Source organism: Pithys albifrons, chromosome 1, assembly GCF_047495875.1.
Source record: "Pithys albifrons albifrons isolate INPA30051 chromosome 1, PitAlb_v1, whole genome shotgun sequence".
In the NCBI taxonomy this organism is placed as follows: Eukaryota; Metazoa; Chordata; class Aves; order Passeriformes; family Thamnophilidae; genus Pithys; species Pithys albifrons.
Window position 1 is genome coordinate 63,386,219 of NC_092458.1, and position 20,221 is coordinate 63,406,439.

General features: G+C 37.5%; 1 protein-coding gene across 6 annotated transcripts in view; it reads right to left on the bottom strand.

Annotated features, from left to right (window-relative positions):
* Nucleotides 1-20,221, bottom strand: part of NBEA (neurobeachin) — a 488,059-nt gene that overhangs the window by 160,616 nt on the left and 307,222 nt on the right. For all 6 annotated transcript variants that reach the window (XM_071552778.1, XM_071552759.1, XM_071552769.1 and 3 more), the window contains 2 exons: nt 14,743-14,886; nt 75-211 (listed from right to left, as the gene is read on the bottom strand). In XM_071552778.1, the coding sequence (XP_071408879.1) occupies nt 75-211; nt 14,743-14,886 (281 nt within the window). The remainder of the gene's footprint in view (nt 1-74; nt 212-14,742; nt 14,887-20,221) is intronic.

The window sequence follows — 20,221 nt, forward strand, 5'->3', positions numbered from 1 at the left end:
GTTTGGAATGAGGAGCTGCCACGGCGCACGTGTGCCGAGAACCGCTACCGCGGCCGCCCGCCCGCCGCACTCACCTTGGGGTCGATCTTCTTGAAGGCCGAGTCATCCTCGTCCACCTCGAAGTAGATCTCGGTGGTGGTGATGGAGAGCGTCCCCTTGGCCACCACCACGGGGGCGATGAGCTGTGCCGGCGTACTGAGGACCACGGGGCCTGCAAGGAAAGGGCAGCGGCGTCAGGTTGGAGGGGCCCGGCCGGCCCATCCCTGGTGGCCCTTCCCCTTCCCGCTGCCGAGCCAGCGCCCGGAGAGTCCCCTCATAAACCCTGTTTGTAAACCCCCGTGTTTATTCCCCCCCTGCCCGCGGCCAGCGCTTTGAACTCCGCGGCCAGGGCAGAACCGAGTTTGTGAGCTCTGGGGTTGCGAGATAAATCACAGCAGCGAAATTCAGAGGGGTTAGGATGAAAAATAGCTGCCTCTTAGAAGAAGGTCCCCTCTCTTTTCATGCCCTTTTGCTCCTCGTTAACACTATCGCTGTTTATGTGCGATAGCGACGGATGGTTCCACACAGCTTCGACCTGAGAGGCCTAGGAGCATTATTTTTAACTCTGGGTCCAAACCTCAACTCCGAGAGTAACATGAATTTTCGTTTTTTTTTTCTTTTTTTTTTCTTTTCTTTTTTCTTGTCTTTGTGTTTGTTTTGTTTTTATTTTATTTGACACCTACTTCAATACCTCACGCACACAGAGGCTAGCATCATTAGATATATTTACGGCAAGATCATTTTTGTTTTAACTCCCTGCCGTTATCCTTTTAAAATTACTGTAACAATATTTCGCTCAAATGTATTCCTTAACGAAATGCTTTCACGGGCATTGAAAAGATGGGATGGGGAAAACCTGTTGTAAAAGGCAGTCTTCCCCACACAAATTGTTAGCTTTTAAGTCAGGAAAAAACCCCAAAACCTTCCGCTTTATCAAAAAATCAACAGAGGATCGCTTTTTCACCATCTTATCTTCAATACGAATGCAGTCTGCTGTGGAAGCTAACAGTTTGTGTTTAGGAAGCTCAATTGCTGTTATTCGAAGAAAGTATTATATATAAAATACTCTTCCAGATTTAACCTCAAAAGCGTGTAATTTGTATACACATAGATAAACGTACACAGCCCCATGCATACACAAAGATGCATCTGACATGCAAAAAAATAAACGCTGAGTACATCTGACTGAGGCACCTTTCAAAAAGTGGCAAACCGACCATCTCAGGGGATACTAAAAAACCTTTGGTTGTTTTAAGCAGCTAAAAAACCATCTTGCCTGCAATAAGGGAAATCCCCTTGCTCAGAGGGCAGAGAGCTGTACGCCCCCCGCTCCGTCCCCGGCCGCTCGCCCCTCCAGCAGCGCAGCGCGGCGCGGGGGCTGGCGCGGCCGAGCCGAGCCCAGGGCTGCAGCTCGCACCGGCGCTACAGCCACGGATGCGCCCTCTCCTCCCCCAGCACCGCTCGCACATTCTACAACCAGGTCTTGAAAGCAACACTTCAAATTACTCACTTAGCCCAAATTACTCCTGTATCGGCGCATCTAACTGTCATGTTGTTAATGTTTTACTTTACTGTAACACCCAATTTGAGCCCTTATTGCACAATATTTTGTCATTCACGCTGCAAAATAAATAAAGAAGGCAGGGATTACTATGGGTACAGGGGAAAGCTAAAATGCACAGTTTCAGTGACAGCTTTCAGCAGCCCAGCGTGGCAGACGGGATAATATTGATACAAACTCTATTTTCTTTCATTTTATTGTTTTCTATCTCCTAATAAACCGGGGTAGCCTCTTGACCCTAGTCAGCTGATCGGAATCACATGCGCTGGGCTTGCTTTGCTGCTCTCCCCGTCTCGCCTCCATCTTCTCTGCCTCCCTTGGCGGTGGGAAAGGAGCTGAGCCAAGCCGAGCCGAGCAGGGGAAGCCCGGCAGCAGGCTCCATAGGGCAGGGTGATCGATCCGAAACGCCGCTTTAAAGCCTCATCAATCTTCATCTAGGTTGCTCAAGTAATTACGCCCGATTCTCTTGTACGATTACAAGTGGATTTGGGTTTCTATTCCCCAGGCCCCCTTTCTTTGTGTTTACAGAAGGGGGGTCTGGGCAGCCAGCGGTTCTCTGCCCTGCAGAAGCACTTGCTCTCTCAAGCAGAGCGTTCTACCCCTCCTCTTACCCTTCTCGGGCCCACTTGGCCCGGCGCACAGTGATGGGTTCCTGGGCCTTTGTGCGGGGAAAAAAGCGTTTTCGGTAGATGCGTCCTGGAAACGACCCGGTATTCTATCACTTTAAGGAGGCGTTTGTGAGCTTTGCTGAATCCCAGAAGGAAGAACATCAATTTAATCCAATTACCTCTTTTCCCTGCTGTTGTATGGCTAAAATAAAAATAAAGCCACCGCTATTTAATGGTCAAAAGGCCAAACCTTTTAATCTGCCATCCAGAAGACAATGGTGCACCCCGGCTAGCGGGTGTGCCAGGGACGTGCCCTCACGGACTGAAGAAAAGGGCAGAGATGCAAAAGCAGGGGTGGATGTGTAGGGATAGGGAACAGTCACCTCTTAGCCCTTTACTGAATGGAGGGAAAAATCGGGGATTTCTGGCTTTTTTCTCCAGAGAAAAGGCTCCGAGCTCCCAGAGTGGTACCTTGGCATCTGCACTGCATTCTGCTCAAATGCCACCCTAGATTTGTTGCAATGTAAACATTTCAGAGGTATCACAATGCGACAAGAAATAAGCATTACTGTACTTTCCAGATAAGAAAACGTTTCCCTGTGGGTTTTTTTTTTTGCTTTTGGTTAAAAAACCAAAACCAAAACCCAAACAGCCAACCAAAAAACACAAACCAGCCGTCAAATATGTGATTTCGGGGAAGGGGGTGCCAAACTAAGCTTAAAAAAATCTTTACAGATTTTTTTTGTCTCCTGAAAGCGCACACACACACACACACACAAAGGTATTAACAGTGTGTCACTTTTACACTTGTCCTTTGGAAATCTCCAATTACAACTTGCAATTCCATAGCATGTTTAAGGAGCACTGAGTCTTTTTGTTGTAACCTTCAGGGAGCAAGCCAGCCACTGAGAGAATACGAAATTAATCCACTACAGCTATATAGAGAGAGGATTATGTTTTAATCCCCTTTGGGATAGACCCTGGATTTTAAGGATCCGATATTAAAATGTTTACATAGAGCATAATCAAAATAGCGCAGATTTTCCATATGGCACCGCGCTACCGGGAAGCGCTGAGTCTCCTTCCCAAAGCCAATTGATAATCTAATGAAAGAAAGGCCGGGCACACCTGAGCCAAGGGCCGCGGGACGGATTCATTCATATTCGGGAAGGATAACGAGCTCCGGCTACCAACCTCAACCCGGCCCCTTGGAGGCGGCGAGCTGCGCTTTTGCAGGGGATGTAAATATTCATTTCCAACGCAAGTGCAGCCCCGGAAAAGCACGGGACCGGGGCTGTGCTGCCCGGGGGAGCGGCACCCGTGGCACTGGCACCCGGGAACGCTGCCGAGCGCTCCCGCTGCAGCGCAGGAGCCGCCGGCGGCACCCAGGGAGCTTCCCTTCTCGCTCCGGAGGAAAAGCCAATTTGTGGCTGTCCCGCTTAGTCCAAGAGCCTCTGCTTTCTAGAGGTGACACGCGTCTAGGGTGTTTGTCAGCTGTTGGGACTATAAGCAAAAGCATCTCTTTCTAAGGATCTTTTCGTTGCCTCTTCCACACCTCTGCGAAGCGATCGGAGGCGTCCCACAGCAGAGAGGCAGCGACCTGCTAAAGAGATTCTGGGCCTTAAAACTACACCAGACCAGACTTCAGATCCACAGGTCTTGCAATCAGTTCAAATTGTGAATTTTCCCCCTTGCATGATCCCTGTGGTCTGCACATGTGATTTACATTTCTAAAATAAACACTACTGCACATAGACATTTAAAAATAATATTTTTTTTCCAAAAGTAAATGATTGTGAAATTAGAAGGTCCCAGTGAATAGAAGCAGAATGTAGCCTCCCTCCTCCTCTGCATAGTTATTATTAAACAGAGACTTCAGTCCCTGTATTTAGTTTGTGTGTCTTAGCTCTTGTATTTTCCAAGTTCAAGTAAAGCAACTTAAGGCAAGCAGAAAACTTTTAAAGCTAATAGAACTTTCTATCTCCTAAGGCAATACCAGTAAAATTATACCTCTTAAGGAAAGCTCCCAAAGAGCGGTATTTCAAACTTGTTATTTCAAACATTCTCATAAAACGTCATTTTTAACTGATAGAGCTAAACGTGTTATATTCATGAGCCTGAAAATTACAGCACAAGTATATCACCTAAGAAGACTGGACACAATTACTCCTAAGGAGTATAGGCTGAACTACGAAAACGAGAAGTTTACTGGCTGCAGACCTAAAAGTCTAACTTTTAATATAAAATGTTAGTGAAAACTTACAGATGAAAAAGTTTTAGCTGGGACAAATACTTTGAAGTCATATTCAGTCATATTCAATTGGCTAGACCAATTTAATTTTACAACCTACTGGTAATTACTCTGAAAAAGTGGTGGATATTTTCACATTTAATTTTAGCTGATGGTGTTTTAAAAGAAAAAAAATACCAATTTTTTAAATATACATGTATTCAAAATAGATTAGCTGAAACTAATGCTTTTACTATGTAGAACAGTTTGTGTAAATTACAATTTGTAATTTGATATGATACCTAAACAAGAATTTTAAGCACTAAGAATAATTATTAAAAATCACTCACAAAGTACCTCAAATAAGAAAACTGAAATTTCCTCAGCACTTTAACTCTAAAGCCAGATGTATCTGACACTGAGTTGTATTTAAAATGAGTACAAATCCTTATACTTGGAACAACTTAGATATAACACATGCTTACACACACAAAAACATCAGCTTCTTGTAATATAAATCACATAGCATGGAAACAGAGAGAGGTATAGGCACTAGAAGCCTTTGGAAAAAGGTCTGTAGTCTGAAAAATATTTCAGTCAATAAACAACACTAATATAATACATGCAGTGCCATGTAAATAACAAGTAAACAAAGTAAGATTCCTTTAAAAAATCACAGAATTTAGTTAGTTTTGCTCTCACTGTTGTCATAAATCTGATTCAAAATATCCTTTAAAAATATTTCTCCAATAAACACATTGAACTTACATGAGGATAGTTGCCCCCAATTTGTTCTTCACTACAGCAAATACAGGCAGTAACTCCTTCACTCAGGCCAAGGTCATTATAAGAATGTACATATACAGCTCCCTTTACACATCACTTTAAACAGTTTCAATAAAGATAATTTGTACAACTTTTTAAACACAAAACCCAGAATCTAAGTCTAAATATGACTATAATCTTGGTTTTCTCTTCCACCACTGAATAACATCCCCAATACCTTTCCCCTGTTTTCAGAGATATCCAAGCTTACTTTGTTGGCTTTTTAGGCCTGCACATTCATATGTTTCATATTGTGAGAGAGGGATTGATTTTTATTGTTTGTTTAAATGTCATTGCCAGTGTGGATAGGCCCTGTTATTCAAAATTTTCCCCACTTTCCCCCCCTTTCTCCTCCATAAAGCATGTAGGACTACTCCTACTAACATCAAACATCAACTTCAATGGTCTTTTTCAGTACAAATGGCTAAACAATTACAGCAACTCAATTCTCTTAAGTGGTTGCCATAACAGCAAGCAAATGTGTTTGATTAAAAAGAAAATATAAGTAAAAATAATCTTGCATATTGCAACTCTGAATAAAATAGTAAGAAATAAATATATAGTTTTGATAAGATTTTGAAAACAGTGTTTCCTAAGAAGAAAAAGAGTAATTTTTCACTCAGAAATATATGTACTTTCCCATATATTTGGATTAAGTGACATATGCACCTTCACAGGCAAATTATTATCTGAATTCTGTATCTCCTTGATCCCATTGAAAGAAAAATATAAAATAGTGTTTCTTCCCAAGGAAAAACATGTTTCCCTATACTCCTACAAATAAGTATCTCTTTGAATTGTTCAAAGTGAGATAGAAAGCAACTACTTAATAGAACAGTTAAAGAATATGCAAAGACAAGCTCAACACCACTGAATCACTGAAGGTCCCATGGAACAATTAGCTGTGTATTAGCTCAGAGAAGCGACTTTTGCCCCTTTCTGTGGATAAAGTCTGATTTGCTCTGTGGCACATGTGAGAACATTTGAAATGTGCAGAAGTTGTGAATGGCTTACATGGGTTTAGTATTCTTCCAGGACGTGTCTAAGCACCAGCTTGCCAGATGATCAGGTGTTAATAATAATCAAGGCTCCTCCTAATGATTTACACCTGGCCAGAAATGTGAATGTTTGGGATGGGGACCTCACTACTGCAGTGCACACATTTGCCACTTCAAAATTAGATTCATGCAGTGTGCTCTGCCTGAAGCTATACCTTGGAAGGGCTAAGTAAGGGAAGATGTGTAAAAAACTAAGAACTTGATTGTTAAGCAATGCATCCAGATGTGAATATAACACTACACAAATGCACTATGACCTGCACTAGCTTCCTCCTCATTTTCAACTAAAACTTAAGGTGCTTGCTGAACATGCCTACATAAGGGACAGTTTTTACTCTGAGAAAATCACTATAGCTGCCTATTTAATCAAAAAGTAACAGAACCCCCCATCTTAGAAAAGCATATTTAATGTTCAAAGAAGAAAGGAGAATGCTGAGAGAGTATCCTACTATAACAACATACCACTGAAATTTGGGATAAGTCAGGGACACAAGGAATGAAATCCCAGTTGCCAGTCTCAGCGAACTAGACTTGACAGGTATCTTACACAGTCCAGTTTGTGCACCTTGTCATGCCAATAGAGCTCAAATCATTAGAAATTAAAGGGAAGATGAGAACACCACAGCTTTTATTTCTTCTAGTCTCCATTCTAGAAAAGCTCGCCAGGCTGTAAGTTTTTTACCTCTTAGACTATAATAAATGGAAACATTATGTTGAGACACCTTGTGCCATTTTAAAGTTCACTTATTTGGATAGTAGCTACTATATGTATGTGGAAACAATGAAATAAATTGTTGGGTCAGCATCCCACTTGACAGGTATGTTTGGAAAAATCACCTGAGATGCAATAGTTGTAACTTCAAAATTTTCTGAAAATATGAGTATCTCTAAACAGCAGTAGAGAATGTTTTCCAGTGCAACTGTGTCTACTAGTTGACTGCATGTTTTGTTTTCCCACAGTTGTGGTACTTCCACAAAGATTCTCTGGTACCTAATAATAAAAGGAGAAGTGATGTGGCAGTCTCTGTCATGCGTGCTTTTTCCTTAACAATCTGATTCCATTGCTGGAATTTTATTGCTTTTGAAGTCTTTATTCCTGTTTAGAAGTTTGTTCAAAATGGCTTCCAGGTACAGAAGTTATAAAGATAGAGGCTGACAGAGGATGTTCACATAAACCATGTATTTTTAGAAAGCCAAGCCAAAAGCATGGGATGAGGCTGCCTCTGGTACAATTTCTGGTTAATGAAACCAAGACTAATCAAAGGGTCTTGATAGACTTTTTAGTTTGCTTCTATAACACCAGAGGGGGAAAAAAAAAGGTCAAAAAAATCCTGTCCATAATGTCAATGAAAATGCTTTGTTTAAACATAGGTACTGTTAATGTAGTTCTGGGTACATTCCTATCACTAATCTATGTAGGTCAGTACTGATACATTCTTATGAAGATTACAGGGATTTTTGCAAGGGAACCAGTTGCATAGAGAAGATGCAAAATGCAAAGAAGCAAAATGGTGGAGCGCCCTTATGTCTAGGACTGTCTTTCTGCAGTTGCCTATATATCAGGTAGCTCATCAGCTTGATTTTTGATCAGTTAACCAGTTCCATCTAGGGTGTGGTACCTTGGGACAAAGGATAAGCTACAGACTTGTGAAGTTGTAGGGTCCACTGTAGTCTAATTCTGCAGCCTTAGAAATTTCAAATAAAAGGAATTTTGCAAGTTAGGGAAAAAAAGGAATTTAAATAGATGCATAATTGGAGAGTAAGAGCACATGAAGCACTCTCAGAGCCACTTATAAATAAAAACCAACAAGTGCTAATGGATTTAATTTTAAAGCTTGGGAAGCAGGAAATATGGCTGCCATTTTAAAAGTTGAAGATGCTCAAACTTAAGAGAGGGTGTACTAAGGTACAAAGAGAAGAAGTCTTAAAGCCGTACTTAGGAGCACTATCATATGTGACTGACAACAATCTTATAAAATATTAAGTTATTCTGTATAGTAATGTGGAAAAAATGACTAGAATAAACACTGAGATGTCTAAAAATAGTATGTTATAGAAACTCTAGGCCTTTTTCAAAGTGAAAGCCAACTATGTATCAAAAGTATAACTGCTTTCAGTTTATGCTTGAATCTATACTCTGAATTAAACTCATACCAATATGTTTTTCTTTTTTATACATAGACTTGAGGATCAAAACCCGAGTCTATTATATTGTAATAAGCAAAAATTATGGAAAGCTAGCTGAATTAAATTTCCATGTTTGGGTGGTTATGTATTTATCATAGAATGGGAAGTGGAATCACTCTTATTTCACGTTCCTGTCACTTTCCCAGACAAGTAATCCCCCCAGTCAAATTCCTATCTTGGATGCTAATTTGCAAGAGTAATGAAGTTTGAAGGGAGAGAACTACTCAGTAATGCGTGCTGAATTCAGTGACTAGTTTCCACTAAGCTTGAAAAACTAGGAGAAATATTAAGACTTTTTTTTTGTTTTCTATTCAAACTTTGACATTTGTTATTTAACTGACATGTGTGCATATATACATACCTAATTTCTTAAAGAAAAAAAACATAAAATATGGCAAAGCTTAAGGTACCTTAGTCACCTTCAGAGAGAGAGAAAAGAGAGATAAAATGGGAAGAAAGATAATAACTGCTAGCTCTGACTCTAGCAGTATTAGAGATGCAAGCTGTTTTAGGCTGAGAGAGAATTATTAGGAAGCACCACTGTGTATTTACTACAGTCCTTTCTGAGTTTCTCCTGTGGATGCTGCTTTCTGCCCGCCGAGACACCCCAGACCAACAGAGCCACTGGTGTATGGATGGCAACTGCTGCAGTAGGACAGCATGTGCTAGATGCCAGAGCTCTCTGAGCTGCATGGGAGAGGACTCACCCGGGAAGGAGGAGAAGGGTTGGAGAGGGAAGATGAGATTACTTTCAGAACCAATGTCATGCTTTGCTCTTCAGGAGCTGAGAGGGATAAAGATGATTCCTCTCCCATACTCCTAAACCTCCTGGATAGCCTGTGGTCACTGCTGGAGACAATATAATGCTCTATTTGGTCCCTTCCTTCAACACATTACTCTAACAGCAGATAATGTAACAAAATTTCCTCTGGTTGGCCCCAAACAAATTATTTTTTTATGTGCCTGCAAAATCTAATAATTTAGAAACTCTGCCTTCTTTGTAGAGATGCAAGGTTTTTTTCTTATTTTTTTCTTTTTAATTAAGAAAATCTACTGTTTTTCTAACTCCATTAACAAATACTAGAGAAATAATCTTACATACTTAAAATAATTTTGAGATGGCAACAGAAGAAAACTCAAGAAAGTATGCTCCTCCATTACTCCCTAAAAATAAGTAAGAAAAAGTTGCACACAGCTTTGCTTGCCAGAGAGTGTCTACACTAGTCAAGCCTTGTAAAGAAAATTCCACATCAGACTTAGCCATGAGAAATGTTACTGTAACTCAATATATAAGTGCATAAATATGAAATGCATATTATACCTATGAAGATGAGTGAATCATATTTAAGTTTTCTATACCAAATAGTTAATTTTCAAGTTTTTAGGAGCTTTAGATGCAGTTCCTTGGAATGTTAGTCTTTTTATTACTGCATCTGGTCCTATGCAAGACTTAGAAATAATTTCAGAAATGGAAATGAGTTCTGTGTTAGAACCTGGAATAGAATATTTTCCTATGGGCTGGTTGGTTTTTTGTTTGTTTGTTTTTTGTTTGTTTGAGGTTTTTTTGTTATTTTGTTTTTTGTTTGGTTTGGGTTTTTTAATGCATTTTTCACTGTAACTCCATGTAGTAAACTTTTGGCACTATTTCAAGTTCTCTAATAACAGCATCAAATACTTTTTCAATTGGAAATTGCTCAAAATTGTGATGATTTCTGTCTGAAGTGAGACAAAAGGTTTATTTTACATAGGCCACAAACCAGATGTTGATAAAGTTTAGTTACCACCATTTTTTTCTGGACTTCAAACAGATGACCTGGAAGTGAAAGGTCTTATATCTCATTAATAATAATACAAGCTGTCAAATCGTAACGACTTAGTGTGTTCTTTAGCTCAGGGCAGTAAGTCAATACACTCAGCACACTCCCAAGAGTTCTGGATAGAAGACTTACCACATTTAGTTCTCAAGCCAATGCAGACTAGCTACCTTGATGGTTTGGATGGAAGATTAGCTCTTGTTTAGCAGTAATAATGCTGCTTGCTAGAAATATTCCTATACTGAAGTTCAGAGTTGCTAAAAGTTTGGGCAGTCCTGGGATTTTGGGCACTTCTGGGATGCTGCATCTCTCTCAAACTTTCCTGGTACATTTGCACCTGGGGGAGGGGGTCTCCTTCCACTTGGAGACAAACATCCAAGGTGAAGGGAAGATTCTGTATTGAAGGTTAAGATACATTAGGGCTAAGATGCATCAAAGGCAGTTAGTGGCTTTCCCTGTGTTATTTGGATGAGTTTCTCAACCTGCTCATATAATGGAACAAACAATAGATATTTATTGTTGCAAGAATGTTGCGAGGCTGTAATTCACCATGGCTGATATGGAAGTCAGATTCTGAGCTGATCGAGCCCAAACAAGTAACCAGACAGATGCCTTACAAAGCCTTTTGTTATCCTAAAATAACCTAAAGCCTCATATCCTCCTATTTTTATTTCCTTTCTTTCTCTCTAGAAACTACTCCTTTAGAGAGTAGCAAAAGCATCCATCAAAGATGCTTTGCTTGTCTGGGGCATATTTGTTGTTGTCACCCGCTATATGACAAAATAGATGAAATGTGCTCCAGTTAAAAAGAACATGTATCTTTCAAAAATGTCATTAAGGCTAAATTCTGCTCTGAAGTGCAAACAAAAAAGTCTCAGCAAGTCAAATATGACTCTGCAAAAGAGAAGAGAACATCTTTTTAAATGTAAAATTCATAAAACTTGACTGGATCAACATTTACTTTATTTTTTAATGACCTATTTTACTGCAATACCAGTGCTTTAAAAAATACAAAAAATCTTTGGGAATAGAAAATATCTATTGAACAGTGAGAATGCAAGCTTACAATATTAGAACACATCCACATATTTTTCATTCTGAAAAAAATCACCTACTAAGCAGGAGACAAACTGTTAGCAAATTTGCATTCTCAGGATCTTAAAAGAAAATGTAAGTATTTAAGAGTCCTACTGCAGCTTTAAGAAGTATAAGCAGAAAAGACAAGGACAGGAGTTAGTAGTATCAATTCACTACAGTGGGTTTGATTGTATTACCCACAGATTCATGATATATTAGGAAATGGTTAAAATTGACTGGGCTATCTCAGTCATTAGTTCTAACAGAGCTGTGACTTGCCTCTTGAAGTGAACAGTCTGGGAAGAAAAGGAGCTAAAACTGAAAGAGAAACATGTAAAATATTTTAATATGTAAATGCTAAAACAAGAACAATGTATTTTGCTAACTTATACTGTAAGACAGTTTCAGTATTCTTTAGGTTAAAAACCATGATGCAAACTTAGAAGTCATAATTTTAAACCATAATAACATGGAATCATATTTTTATATTTTATTAAAATGTTACTTAATATAATGAAATCTGACCAACTGCAATTGTAACATATGGAATATAAGATTATATAATAAAAATATTCAGACTATAATTATTTAAAAAATCTTTATCCCATATGCAATTTATCAAAGCAAACTTTACATTGATTTGTGCCACATGGTTGATGAAAAACTATAAAGAGTCTCTGGAACAAAAGGTATGTACAGATAACTTTGTATGAACAATTTCAATCTGTTTCAAACTTTCCTTTTTTTTCCAATTTTGAGTTCCCAAATCAAAATATTGTATTATTTATATTCTCTTAGCTAAAATTTTTCCCAAACCCAAGTCTCGTCTGTTTAAAATGTGCCTTAGTTCATGGAATAAACAATGCTAAATTGTTTTAGTAAAACATGGACAATTTTAAATCAATTGAAACCTGGTTTATAAAGACTTTGTTTAATTCCTATCCCTTACTGAGATGATCCAAATTGTCGTAAACCAGGTTTCAATTGATTTAAGCTTTAAGTTAAATTGGAGGCATATCTGAATACAGAAATTCTTATGTGTCATTCCACTTCGAACAGTAACTAGATATACATGATACTGTGCTATACCATAACTTGATATATCCCAAAGATTTTCAGATCACGTATACTGAACTACATAACTCTTTAGAATTAGACAAGAACAGACAGTGTGTCTTTATTAGGCCCTCTCTTCAGAGCCTTCGGAGGTTGTTCTAACCTTCTTAGGCATAAAACCCAACTTCCTTGCCTATTGCTTTTCTTGATTTCAGTTTTTGGACTCAAGTTTCAGAGTCACATTCTATATATTGAAAACTGTGAAAAACAATGACATGATTATATGCTAAATCATGCAAAACTGGCAGCTAAACAGAGGGTATTGGGGGATTCAGGTTTTTTCATCAATGGGTAAAATTTACAGAAGACACACATGATGCTTTGTGTGGCTGTTAACTATTAAAAACATTTCAGCTCCACAAATGAGTGAGAGTCGAGTAGCAAAGGCTGCAGTTAATCTAATAGTAGAAATCAGATAGTGGAAAGGGGTTTTTTCTGAGAATTTCACAGGTTTTGCTTTTATCACATCACCTCACCACATTTGGAAGCAGTTTGCTTGCTCTATTACCATTGATAAGGAACAAGTCATCGTGCTAATATTTCAAAAGTTAATTGGTTTCACCTTCTACTATTTCTGCTTTTGCAATACTGACAATATCTCCCAAAGGACCGGAATGACTGTGCCATGTCCTGAAGAAGGGAATGTCATCCGGCAGTGATCTTGAGTAAAGGGATACATTGCACATTAATACTTAAGGACACATTGAAATACCAGGGTTCTGCAGAAGGAGCTAGCTAGAGGGATTGTATTGCATCAGTGTCTTGAACAAAATTGCAGTGTTGAGGCATAGACAAGAATTTCAGAGCTGACTGAGATTCTCCAAACAGGGTAAGAATTTTTCATGCCCACTTTGCAGTTTTAAGCAATATTTCAATTTATGCACATTAATTGGAAGCACTGTTCTTGGATATAAGAACTTGGCCAAAGCAGTAGAGTTTTTCCATCTAAAGGAGAAAGGGCCATAGATCAAATCATGCCACTCATAACTCATGGTCCTGCTTGATGCTCTAATTACTGACTTTAGACAAAAGTGTCTGAGCAATGGTTAGCTGCAGATTGAGAAAGTAAGCAGATTGACATATTAACTATGATAATCAAATGCTGATCATTGCTTCCAAATAAAAGCATTTCTTTTCCCCCTCTGCTCTGATCTAGTTTGAAGGTATGAAGCTAACTTACATGTAGGCATTTCTTTTTAATTTGATTTTTTGTCTTGCTTTAATTTTTTTTTAATAATCCACTTATGATCTTATCTTGGCTACAGATTTCTACTGTGGTATCAGAAGAAAGTTCAGGAACAAAGATCGCTATTTTAGAAATTCAATTATGCAGAAAATAATCATGACATCACAAAACTTTCCTTTAGTGGAGTTGTTTAATGACTGTATTCCTACGTAAATTAATCTAAAAATTTCATACAGAATTTCATAGTTCTCAAATTTTTAGCCCATCTGAGAGGAGAGTGCATTTTCAAATTTTAACATGCTTTTATTTCCAGACTACTTCCCCAGGAAAGGTGGTATTGCCTCAAGACAGAGCTGTAACAGAACCTGCTAGGAGATGGATGAAACTGGGATCTCACTGCATCCTTCACCCCTGGGAGAAAGGACCAGAAGGGCTGTCTCATGAACATATTTTATGCCGAGTTGATTCCCAGCTCATATGCTAACAAGTAAAGTTCAGAGCTTGGTTTCAGCTTCATTCTGTCTCAGTCATTGCTTAAAACAGGCAACTTTTTCTCTTGCAATGACAGATGGGTCGAGATATTACAGATCCTTCTAAACTCCATCACCGAGAGAAGTAGGGGCCATGAAGAGGGTCATGTCTCTCCACAAGCTGTGTGGCACTTGGGATCAGGTCAGGAATGTGCACAACCACACTCTGACTCACAAAACCCCTGAGATGTGGAATTAGTCTGCATTTTCATTTAAAAATAAAAAGGTTCCACAGCAGTTTCAACAAATCACAGGCACTAATTATAACACATGAGATATTGCTATTTCTCACATCTCTGCCCAAAGACTGTACACAGGTCAAATGGAAATCCGTTCCCCTAGTTCATGGAAGTAGGGAAGAAATAATAAAATCTAGAATACCAGGAATCTGTTCATACTGCAATTATATGCTTAGTTGCCAATATTAAGACACTAACTACAAAAGTTAAGAACTAACAAGTTTAAAGCACCTTTTGGCTCCCATCTTAGAAGTAATGAAAAGTATAATTACCTGCAAGGTTATCAATCTCTTTCTCTTGGAGCAGGCTAACAGCATCATCATCTCCTTCCAGCATAAGCTCTGTTTCTGCATTCTGATTTACCACAGCTTGACTTCGGAAAGTTTTCTTTGACTTCACTACATCCTCTTCAGTGCCTAAAAAAGTTACAAATGTTGTGAATTCAGCTGAATAATATTTTAAATATGAAACAACCCCAGTCAAGTTGTAAAAAAAATACAGTATAAATCATTATCGAAAAAGGGAAGGAACCCTTTCTAAAATTTTACCAAGGTTTACAGAATATGCAATCTTACTCTGTTTTCTGTCCTGTCCTGAATAAAATAAAAACTGTTCCAAAAGACTCTCCTGTTTTTAATAATTGCCATTTACTTTGTGCTCAATGTTGTTCCATTAGTTTTTCTTGCAAGAAATTCAGCAGGAGTTTCCCTCAGGTTCCTGGTGCCATGATTCTGAATGACCCCTGAGATAGCAAACCACCTGCTTTAAACTTAGAAGCTGCTTTCAGGAATCCAAAATCTGTCAGGATATTTTTCTTTTGAGGTAGGTGGGACAGGACGGTGAATGAGGAGATGGGTTATCTCAATATACAGTAACAACAAGGTAGACTATGCAGAGATTCAGAAAAGACAGAAAAAAGTCAAATATGGTGAGGGAACTTTGGTGGGTGTCTGTGTGTTTTTAAGCACAGTCAAAACGTTGGTGTACGGACATGTGCCAATTATCCAAAAGTTGTCATGGGCAATACTGATTTTTCTTGACTACATCTGGCTTTTTCTATTCAGCCTGATAGTTCCTTATCGCAGGAGACCTTACTACACTTTGGGAAGATCATACTGGTGCTTGCCAGAGTTTATTCTCATGATGTAAAAAATTAATTACACTGTGGTTGAATGATAGAATCCTAAGTATCTTTAACATCATAAGTAGCTTTCATGTAACTGTTGTGACCTTCTCACAGTATTTCTTTCTTAGCTGGGGATAGGTCTTAATTTTTATTTTCAGTACTATGGTTTCACAGCAGCCCCAGGCAAGAAAGCTCTCATTTCTTTTTTCTTAAACAGAAAATCCCGCACCTTCACCTTGGATTATACAAGATCTGGGCACCTCCAGTTCTGTCAATCAAGAAATAAACTCCAAAAGTAATCTCTATTTTGTAGGATAATTTGGAAATTTGCTTCCTACTAAGCTACAGAATGATGTGTGAAATCTGAGCAAAACCACACACATGTGGATTTTGTTTGTTTTTCACAATGTCTGAACTTAAACAAGATGAATTAGAGCATGGTGCTAGTAACACCAAAGTTGTGGGTTTAAACCCCATAAGGGCAATTTATTTAGGAGCTGGACTTGATGATTCTTGTGGGTCCCTTCCAACTCAGAATATTCTGTGATTCTATTTCTGAGTACTGTTATGGCAGAATTATAATGTTGAGGTAAAGCCCAGCAAGACTCACAGAGTCCTATTAATAGAGGACAACTAACAGGAATATAATAAACAGATAGGTTAGTGAAAATAGATACATGGAATGGAACTGATGTGTCAGGTAGTTTTGTCATTACAGTGGGAAAGGTGTTGAGATTTTACCTCCTACTCTTATAATTAGTTAGAGTCTTTTAATTAATTTGTGCACAGGAGAGTCACAGGATACAAATAAAAATGCTGGAGGCATATTTTTCTTTGGGTGTGTTCATTCTGTTTGAATATCACTGTTAGCATGCCTCTTGATATGGGACTTCATCACAGGCTGATTTAACTCATGTTTTACATTGCCTAATATTAACTTTTTGGATACTATTGCTATTATCCCAATTCCTGTGATCATTATCTCACTTGCATAGGTTAATTCTTAATACAACTAACTGTAATTATTTGCTCAATTTAAAACTGGATCACTTAATTTATGGTTGGAAAAGTTTTCAGCATCATCTACAAGATTTTGGTATTTTTTAATTTGGTTTGTATTTCTTTTTTCTCTAGTTCACAAAAAGAGGGAAGAATGGTTAGGAGTTTGGAAAAAACCAAAGAACAGATGTGCTGTAACAGAATTTCAGTTCTGTTACATCAGAATTGTCCTGAGTATTTAAGTAATAAGTCAGGATCTTGTTACATGTGTGTTTTTACAGCAAGGGAGTTTAGCACCTTTTGATAAAAGTAATACTCCTGTTGTGCAGCATGTGACACTAGAGGAGACCGGGCCTGAGATGAACTTATGTGGTGAAGGAAGAAAGCATGAAAACACTGTTCTCTTCCTTTTTGGTAGTTCTAGTGAGTGTTATGTAAGTTTATAAGCCTTATAAAATGTGATAATCTTCAAATAAATTACTTGAAAAGTACTAATCTGGAGCAATCGTAGAGTCAACCATTTCCATAGTAACTGATTAATGACAATTCTTGATAATTATTTATGCATGAAAATTCATTTTTAAAATTACAAGGAAAAAAAGTCCCAAGACCCAAATAATTACTAACAGTCAAAATACATCACATGAACCTGAAATTTAGGGTATTTAAAATCCCTTGTGATGAGAGTAGCAGGTTAGGGAAATATTGCCACACACAGGTGGAAGAAACATGGTAGAGCAGAAGGCATTAAATTAGTTTGGCAAATTTGGAGCTTATCAATAGGAGAAATGTTTCTAAAATCCATTCTGGCTTATAGTATTAAAATACATTTATTTAAAGGAAATACAATAAATAGCGCTTTTTTGTCTTGATGGAAAAAAGCTCTGATTTGGCTGTAGTTAAAATTTATCCCTTTGTTGAGTGTGCCTCAGTTTTGCTGTACTGTACCAAACATTTATCTCAATGAAAGTGTACGAGACCCAGAGCTGCCCTTCAATCACTATATCCTTTATGAATTAGAGTTCCATTTATCAAAATTACAGCAAGAAGAGTAAGGTCTCTCAGGGCTGTCTCATTACAAGGCTTGTAAACACTGTCCTTACAAAGAAATGGTTTAACACCTAACAAATCAAAAACTGATTGGGAATAGAATCTATTTGAGATCATCTATCTTCAGGAAGACGTGCTGTACTGAGTGCACTTTGTGGCCTTTCTACCCATTCATCAAGGAATTAACAAGCGAATACCACAGACCACCAGATCTCCTTGGATCCTGAAATGTTCAAAACAGGTCTGTCACAGATGTTCTATTTTTATATTTCAAGATGACTTCAAAAAGGTTTTAAAATAAGAGAACCTCTCCAAGTAAGAGCAAGAAGAAAAACAACTCATCTCTTTAAAACCAGACAACAAACTGAATAAAAAATTATATGACATAAAACAATGTCTAGTATTGTTAACAATGATATAAAAGGGAGAGATGAATAAATGAATACTTGATATTTCAGTGCTTTTGAAAAAAGTCAAAACTAAAATTGTTTTTTCAAAGCCCCAGCAAAATTATTATGAAATCCATTCATGTCCAGGTATTTAATTTAAAACTTCCACAAACAAGGAGTTTTAAAAGCACAGTATGAAATTAATAGTTTTAGTTCCTAAGACTGATTAAAAATGTTTCAAATTCATTAAAATAAAAAAAATAAAATTAAACTAGATGTCATTTCAAAAAAGCAAAATTGTGACACTAGAGTGCACAGAACTGGAATTGGCAGATGGTTGCAGTTCTTGTCAAGTTCCTTCTTAAGCAATGGATTTAAGGGATAGACTGGGATTTGAAAAGGAGCCTTGAAATCAGCAGCAAAGTATTTTGTGAAACTACATTTTGCAAAGAAATAAAAGGAAATAAGCCACTCAGGTTGCACTGAAGTTCAGCTGAAGTTGGTGCCTTGCTTTCTGGAAACTTGAAGGCTGTCTGAAATATATTTCAAGAGAACATATGTATAGGACTAGATAAGCCATCAAAAACAAACCTCTCTTTTGTTACACCTGTTATCATCTTGATTATTTTGGTAAATGTCCATGTTACAAACTGGTTTCCTATGGTAACTTCAGGATAACTGAAAACAGCTCATCTTTAAAAGAAAGCAAAGGAACCAACTACCACTCCTCTAAAAAACCTCGACTTGGTGGAAGGGTGTGTATTTTATATGTCTGAAAGGTTATATGAATTGCACAGTAAACTTGTACTGTATTGCTGAGAATTTATAATCTCTATTCCAGTAGCAAAAAAATCCCCCCAAAAAACCACAAGCCCATTACCAAATCCCTCAAAACCTAATAATTTTGCAAGAACAGGAGAATTTCATGTCAACTTGCAAATACAGCCTCTAGAAGTATTTAACACAGGCAAAACTTCAACTGTGGATGGACATTTTTACAGTAACTTTTGAACTTTTGCCTCTCTATTAAATCAATGAATTCCCTCTTTTGTTTTGTAGGTCACAACAGGTTTTTAAGGATGCAATCTACATTTCAAAGATACTGTAAGCATCCAGATCCCCAGAAACTGTCCCTAAATAGAACTTAAAAATTAGTAATACAAACATAACATGTAGTTGATTATATTTATGTTTATGTACAGGTATTTCATTAGACATTACACTAATTATGCTTTAGTTGAACACAACAAGGGAGATTCCAGTTCTCTCTTTACTTCTATCCATTTATTATATATTCACATATAATGTATTATATTTTTTCTCTCTGAATTTAGTAAAAATGAGGTTAAAAATACGGTTAATTTTAAGAAAAGTTTGCTTGGTAATACTGCAACCAGCAAAAGGAGACTACTGCTTCTTATAAAGTTGTTTTCATAGTTTACTTCAACGAATTACCGATAAGGAAATTTATGCAGTGAGTGCTCTTTGATCTTTGAAGAGAGATGGCAGAATGGAAAGTTAACCTCATTTTAATGTTACCTTAATATACTGACAGGAAATTCTAATGTTTCCAAACATCTGGAAATCTGCTTCATGGGATGGTGTTCTTCTTTTCTCTAAGAAACCTTTTTCATATACTGTCTTTTACAGTTTTATGTGGCTTCTAAAAGAGCATTTTGACATAAGTAAAGTCTGTTCTTTTTACAGTAAAATTCTGCATTTAATTAAAAATTCTCTTTTATAGTGGCTAAAGTAGAGTTTTTGTGAAGCTTAGCTTTCCTCAGAAACGTTTAAGGGTAAACTTGCATTTTACTCCTTACAGATCATTGATATGTACTGCTCTGTAGGACACTGCTTTTCTTTCTGAATTTTAATCGCAAAGGGTAGTTTTTACTATTTTATTTAATAAAGGAATTCAGAATTAGTTCCTCACAAGAGGTCACCTGACAGATCATGATGTGAACTATAAAATTATATCACAGGTAAAATACAATTTACCAATAGAGTTTGAAAGAACAAAACTCTTTCTTGAGGGAGATTTTAATCTTAATTGTACAAACTAACTTCTACAGGAAGAACCAAGATTATCTATGCACAGAACTAAAATGTAACACTATTATCTACCTTTGTTGTTCATTCAACATCAGTAATAGTTGAAAATACTTAGAAAAATAAGATTTGCTAGAT